Genomic DNA, 7,836 nt, shown 5'->3' on the forward strand with positions numbered 1-7,836 from the left:
ATAAAATTAAAGTGATAGGCTGTCATATTCCTAATTACTTTTCTTATTTTATTTTTCAGTTGATTATAAAGTTTTGTGCATTAATATTATATCTTAGGCTAAAATTAGTCTACCATTAATGGGCACATAGTGATCAGCAGTTCAGCCATTAACTCTGATGTAGAAAGAGAGCTGTCACAGCAATCAGGTTGCACATTACTTGGGCATACAGCCAGTACAGAACAGCTGCTATGGCAATAGAATCACTGCCAAGTGATAACTGTTTCTGCTTCAATCCAGGCTGCTTAGTCTTGATTCTAGTGAATCCATAGCTGAAAATGGATCAAAGGGGATCTGGAAGAAGCAAACCGAAAATGCAGAAAATTGGAAAATATGTGAATTTGAGTATTGAGGCAACTTGCCTCTAAGTTTATTGTTTAACTGCCTAATTAGCAACCAGTGTCTAATGATAGGATTTCCTTGGCAGGATTCCATGTCATTGCATTCAGACATGCTCTTCTTACCTTAGTTTCATTCTGTTTAAGTCTCTAAAAGTGATATTTAAATAGAATTTTTATGTATTTTTTAAGTGACCAGAATTATACATCAAAGGTCATGTTATAGCCAAATGAGAACATTTTAAAAAAATCAATTCATTTCTATAGCATACAAGTTCTTCATAACAAAGTTTTAACAGAAAATGTTAATGAATTTTATAATTTCATCTAAATGAATATGGAAAATAAAAGTTGATTTGTATGTTTTCATTTTACTTCTTTTGCAGGGCTGGGTATCAAACTCAGGACCTTGCACATGCTAGGCAAGTGCTTTACTACTGAACTACACATTCCCAGCCCTACTTTATGGGGATTCTGATTTATGATGTCATTAATTTTACATAATTTTTAAAACAAGAGGATGGGTTAAATTAAACTAAACTACATAAATAAGTAAAACTTTACAAAACAGCTGATTATAACAAAATTACAAACCAGCAGGACCATTTTATAAATATATCAGTAGGAGAGATAAACCTGAAAATATATATTTTCTTAAGGTCAGTATGCTGGATTTTACTTCCTAGAATAGGGTTAGACATAAATATTAACTATAAGCTTTACATTATGATGGGCATCAACTAGAGTTTACACTGGCTGTCTTCCCACTTTTTCTTTGGTGTTTACCTGTGTGACCTAATCTTTCCTCTTCTAACAGGTTTTCTTTTTTTGTGAGTTTTTTTGGCTATATATTTCTTGGGCCTGTAGAACTTAGGCTTATGACTTTCCATATAACCACTGTTCCTGAAATAAATTTAAAGATACTGACACAGCTAATGAACAAAGTTCCAGGTATGAACTCTTAATAATACCTACTGTGCTGTTCTAAGGATTTTGTTTAGTAGTAATTGCAAAAAATGTTTATGAGTCATAAATATGTTGTGGTTTGTAGGAGGTAGGCTGGACAAGGTAACTAAAGGCTCAGTTCTTTGAAAATTTTTATAGATAGAAAAATTCAAATGTGGCTGAAAAAAAAAACATTCAGATAACAGGTATGTGTAGTATACTGACTTTAATGATAGTCTGGGACTGTATTAAAACATAGTTGTTAATCACTTATTTAAAACCAAGTTTAAATTAAATGTAAATTTCTGCTTTGTAGAACAAGATGGAGAAGGCATTACAGAAACTTTAAAAACATATGAAGATAAAATCCAGCAGTTGGAAAAAGATCTTTATTTCTATAAGAAAACCAGCAGGGATCTTAAGAAGAAACTTAAAGAACTGGCACGGGAAGCAGTTCAGTGGCAACAAGCATTATCAGAAAGTAAGACTTTTAGGGTTGTAATGCTAACACTGTTTACCTAGCATTTGGTGAATTATCATATAGCATTTCCTAAGAGACTGGTTTATTTAGGATGAGACATTTACCTTTTGCTTGTCCCCATAGATTAAAAAATGGCTTTTTGTTTACTGATAATACAGAACCCCATGAGAAGTGTATGAATGAGTGAACATGTGTCTATGTGTGAAGAAAATGATTATTTTAAATTTTTGTTCTAGAGGGCAAAGCTTTATTCACCATGGAGAATATTTAGATCAAATTTGAAAATATGGCTAAATGAAGTAGTTCAAAAGAATATGTTAACTTCAAATAAAGTTTGCTTCAAATATATCTTGTGTGGTATAAATGCTGGGATTAATTCTTCATTAATTGATAATCTCTGCACTATAATTAGCAATTGAAAGTAAATGGTGTATAATTAGCAATTGAAAGTAAATGATGTATGTAGAACCACACATTTTCCTTCAAGTACTGATCACTAAGTGCCACTATAAACCTTCTCTGAATTTTCTTAACAGTTGAGGAGCATAACTGACTTTCAGATATTTAAAATATGTAAAATATAAATACATAAACTACAAACTGTATCTAAAATGATACCTAAAACCGTAGCAAATGATCATTTATTATTTGCTATGTGCCAGTGGCTTTTATAGTCCTTAACTCATTTAATTCTTAAAATAACCTTTCTGATTACCAAAGTAAGCCTTCTGATTACCATAAAAAAATGGACAATGGAGAATAACAGAAGTAAAGGTAAAAGTTACATATTTCTAAGATAAATAAGTCTTCTATTATTATGACCTCTGGAAATTAAAAAATATAATTAAACCCCATTGTTGAGACAATGTAGACACATACAATTAGCATCTTTGTAAATAAAATGATCAAATATGATCAAACACTTGGCAAAAGTGAAAAATGCTATGAAAGTAATACATTATTATAATTTAAATATACCCTCCTTGAGACTGCAAAATGGAAAGGAATTAATATTCCTTTTTTAAAAAATCTATTTACTCACTGTGATTACTCATTCTTGTGGGGTAGCCCTCACTTAGGGAGTATAATCTCATTTCCATTTTGACAGTGGAAGTTATGGCACATACTCCAGAGTGCATTTGAACAGTAGAATCCTGTTACCATGCTGGGAGGGTCAACTAAAACCAGATTTTCATAATACAATGCCAAATTCCCAAAGTACACCTGGAGAATATGGGGCAGAGCAAGTATTCTCCAGAGAATACTTGGCCAGGACTTGGAATTCACAAGCAACAAGCCAAGCAGAGGGCAAGCAGATCAAGGTAACAGAGAGACCCAAAACACTCCTGGGTTTCCAGGGAGTAGCAAAATCTCTAGAAGATGTGATTTCTCAACTTTGTTCCTTGAATTAAAATTGAGTTATTTACATGTAAGACACCAGTAAATGAAATAAGAACAATTCATATTCACACATCTGTTTGTAAAAGAAAAATAATTCTGAAAAACTTAGTATACTGAGTGGTAATAATGTAGTTATGTTAGGATATTATAATCAGAATATCTGTTTTTGAGGAAATATCTCCCAAATTTTGTTTTTTTGAATTATTTTAAGATCATAATGCTGGAGATGAAGTCCTAAACCCAGAAGAGGCAAGTATGCTTTCAGAAGAATTCAAATGGGCATCCAGAACTGAAAATACGAAATTAAGTGGAAGAGAAAGAGGAGACAGTTCTTCAAGCACCTTAAGAACACACCCATATTCTCAGAAGCTGTGGGAAGATGTCCCAGAGTTACCTGCAATTTTTAGGTCTGTAGTACCCCCTAGTGAGCAGTTGTTAAGCAATGAGGAGAAGACAGATAAAAGTCGGTTTACACAGTCTCCCAGTAGATTATCATCCCAAATGCAGCCAGTGGGAAATGTGGGACAGCTCCATGGTATCATGCCTGTAAAACTGTGTCGCAAAGAATTACGTCAGATTTCTGCCTTGGAAATATCCTTACGACGTTCCAGTTTTGGAGCTGGGGTTGGATCAATGACTGCCGATTCCATTGTAATATCTAGGAAACCAAGTGACTTAAAAACTTAGGCATTTAGCAATAGAACTTCTAATTTGGTAGATATGCAAAAGTTTCCTTTTTTTTACTTGCTAAAAATTAAAGCTCAAGCTCACTAGCTTTTCCCTCAGGATAAATGAAAAAAGGGGAGGGTTGAATCTCTACAATCTTTTTGTATACTCTCGTTATTTATTTCTATAGTAGATTCTATATAGTAAATTAGAGCTTCAATTTACATTTCCATAATAATCAAATGTTTTCTAATACTTGATAATAGTTAAATATTTCCACTTATAAGTATGCTTAATTTTTTAGGCATATTGGTTTTTAAATAATTTTTCAGGCATATTTGAAGAAAAAACTAATAGATTAAAGTATCCTTGAGATGTATATTATTATACATTAGAAAAGCATATTATAATATAGTAACTGTATTACTGTTATTCTAAAATACAAGCATATTGCTATTTTTCAAAAGGTCCAGCTAAATGTTGCTTGTGTTAGAGGGAGTCACCTGTTGCATATGTTTTGTTTTACCACAGCTGAAATTTTGTGCTAAAATGCAGTCTGTGGGCTAAGGTAATTTGCCAGGTTTCCGGACAGAAGTGATTTACAGTTCTCAGAGGCCATAGAGGTTGAGGTCAATCTGGACTTTTTAAACACAGTTTCTGTTCTTTTTCTAGAATTGCTTTTATTTATACTATTGGTTTGCTAACATAATACAATTACGTTTTTACCTTTCTCCTGTCCTATGCATTCAGCATAACTCTCATATGCTAACAAAATTAGAAAATGCTGGATGCACTTCCATGGAATTGGGAAGCAGTGATAGAACACCACTAAAGCATTCAACATTCCAAGGAAAAGAACACTGGTTGGGACCAATCTAGTTACATGGAGTATGTCTGTAAAGCTTCACGTCAAACCAGTGGAGCTTTACCTAATAGTCTGACGGGCAAAAATCTGAGGCTTTTCTCTACAACCTGTTTCATCAGATTTTTCAGACTGTCTGTCTGAAAACTACATTGGGGCTATACATATGTAAAAGAAAATTTTGCTAAATTTCTCTTTAAGTTTTTCTTGGTCAAAATCTTTTTTTTTTTGGTCAAAATCTTATATAATATTTTGAATTAACAATTTTCCCACCAGTTTTTTCCACCATATTTTTCCATCACAGGCAACATCCCATTATAATGACCTCAGGTATTACTTTGTTACCTTTTATCACTTTTCTAAACTTCAATTTGTAAACCAAAGTTCAGTTTCTTGGACCAATTAATGTTTGAGCAGAGACAGCAGGAAAACTACCTTGACTTACAGAGGCCTTCTCAGTAAGAGCTACCCACTCACTTCCTTGCTGAATCCATTTGTTTTCATCTAATGCTGCTACTGACTTCTTTGTTTTTTACTTCCCTCTACTGCAGTTGACCTGAGCATCTCTTCTAAGACCCAAACTGTCACCCTGGGATGAAAACACTTAAGGCTTCTTTCTTTTTTCTAGCTGCTAGCTCCCTGTTCTATTGCTAAAATACAATTTCTATAGGAAAGGAGAAATAAACTTCTAAGTAGGTGGATAGTTTATATTTAAGCATGGTGCTAAAATTCATTTAAATTATGCGTTAAGTAGATTTTTGCGGACTTACAAGGAACTGGACAGTTTATTACATCAACCAAGTGAGAAACTGCTTCTTCAAGTAACTCATTTACAAGCTAACTTGGAAATTTTATTCTTGCCAGGGACTATTTGAAGTCATACTGGTTTTCAGCCAGTTTTCTTTTTCTTTCTTTTTGTTTTTTTTGCTTGCCTTTGGTTTACATATCAGTCTCATAGCAAAAACCCAGTGCCTTCAACAAGAGCATAGAAATTATACATTTATTACTTTGTAAATACTCCAGTGTACCCCCACCCAGCACAACAATAATAAAAAATTTAAAAAGAAATTATACATTTATTAGTAAATATACATTTATTAATGAATGTCCTAATCATAATTCCTTGTAGGATTAAGCAATATGCTATGCTTTAAGAAAGTATTCTGATACTAGAATCCTGCCTATGCAAGAAGCTAGTGGATATTTGTTTTACCTATGGAAATAAAAACATTTTCTCACTAAGAAAGCAAGAAAACTTACATCAAATTACAGTGATTCAGTCTGATAATGTAAAGGTGAATTGACTGCTAAGTAAGAAAGGTGTGAATTTTTTTCCCAGCATTTGGTTAAATGGATATCCTTTATATGCTATAATAGAACTCATGTACATACTCAAAACACACATACAAATAATGTACTGAATAGTGTATCCTAGAAGTGAACTTCTGGTCATTGTAGTTTATAGTCAGTATCCTTACAAAGGAAACAGAACATAAGGTACCTCCCCCCTGCAAATACAATTATTTTTAAAATATATGAACAGATTTTTACTTTCTTTTCACATGCTTTCCTTGGTCTAAACATATGTGGGGGTTTTGTTCATTATATATTTTAATTCTCTACCTATGACAGCATTTGGAAAGAAAATTATCTGCCTCTAAAAATACTAGTTCCTTCCTTAACTCCAGAGTGTTACAGATAACAGAGTTGGAAAATTCTTTAATATGGGAACCATGGATGATGAAAACATTGATGAAACATTGATGCTTTTGTACTTTTTGTTGGTGCTGGGTTCAACCCAGGTTCTCTCACATGGCTAGGTAAATGCTCGACCATTGAATTATGCTCCCAGCCTGCTTTTTTACTTTAATGCTTGTATTTTTTGGTTCTTCAATTATTTATACATTTGTGAACCTCAGGTTCCAAAAAATCAGCAGAAGTATATATGACTTTCAATCATGTGGACTATATTGCCACTAGCCATTGCTCTGTTTATATTTATTAATCTAGGGCAATAAACTTATGAATGCTTATTTGAGAATAGGTGACTTACAAAGACCTTATATTAAGTCTTACTTAAATTATATGAGTCAAATTCTTGGTGGGGGATTCAGTTCTGTGGTTAAGTTTCAAACACTAAATACAAGTATGACATATTTTGATCTTTCAGTTATTTCCTTAGGCACACACTTGTGATTTTAAAATGCTGGGGTACCAATACATCTGAAGGTTCAAGTAGAAAGTTGCTCGTCTGCAGTTTCCCTGTTAACTTCATTGGAATTTTAAAAATAATTATGTATATTTTACCTTTAAAATCATAACAGGTTGTAGGCTGCCTCCATTAATACTAATATAACATGTTTATATTTTCAAAAATTCAAAATAAAGGTGAGATCCTTCTGCAATAAATGTCTCAAATGCATTGAGCCCAAATGGGCAGTGGTTTGCCAATGGTGGGGTAGGGGAAGCCTCTGCCTAATACAGAGCGGTATTTTATCACTGTCATTGCTACTAATAGGAAGCAAGCTTCCTATTAGTTTATAGGATTATAGTATTTTAGTTTTTAAATTTTCTACAAATACTGCACTCCTTATTGCTGTATAGGGGTCACTACTAACTTTCCTTGCTCTTGGAATGCACTCCATCAAATACTAGAATGGTGTTGTTATACGGGTCTTTGCATTGAACCCAGTACAATCCCAAATGTGGATAATTAGAACATGGAAAATTATTTTTTAAAAATCTAGAAAACTTTGATATCATAATGTTTTAAAAAATATTTTAATAGTTCTCATTTGTCCCTTTTAATACCCTTTTTCTTCTGGGAAGTTCCCCAGTGAGTCAACAGAATTGCTACTATTGGAAATGATAGCAATATAATTTGATTGTACTCAAAGATAATGAATTAGACTTAAGTGTTATTATTTATGCAGGCTTAGCACCCAGCTTTATTGAGTATCTTTCTGATTCTTTAAAAGAAAAATGCAGCACTCTCATAGACTGTTATAATGAGCAAATCCTTTATGGTCAAGGAACAAAACCATTCATAACAGAGAATGGCTCAAGGGTTAAGAGTGCCTGCCTACAATGACTTCCTATATGGA

The 7,836-nt window shown here is 33.0% G+C and overlaps 1 protein-coding gene across 10 annotated transcripts in view; it reads left to right on the plus strand.

Moving 5' to 3' along the window:
- Positions 1 to 7,387, plus strand: part of Kif27 (kinesin family member 27) — a 103,003-nt gene extending 95,616 nt beyond the window's left edge. For 3 of the 10 annotated variants that reach the window (XM_074052283.1, XM_074052284.1, XM_074052288.1), the window contains 2 exons: positions 1,639 to 1,803; positions 3,416 to 7,383. In XM_074052283.1, the coding sequence (XP_073908384.1) occupies positions 1,639 to 1,803; positions 3,416 to 3,891 (641 nt within the window). In that variant the 3' untranslated portion in view covers positions 3,892 to 7,383. Of the gene's footprint in view, positions 1 to 1,638; positions 1,804 to 3,415 lie in introns of all 10 variants that reach the window. The other 7 variants (XM_074052293.1, XM_074052291.1, XM_074052292.1 and 4 more) reach the window with 4 other exon arrangements.
- The last annotated feature ends 449 nt before the right edge of the window (positions 7,388 to 7,836 follow it).

Source organism: Castor canadensis, chromosome 13, assembly GCF_047511655.1.
Source record: "Castor canadensis chromosome 13, mCasCan1.hap1v2, whole genome shotgun sequence".
Classification (NCBI taxonomy): Eukaryota; Metazoa; Chordata; class Mammalia; order Rodentia; family Castoridae; genus Castor; species Castor canadensis.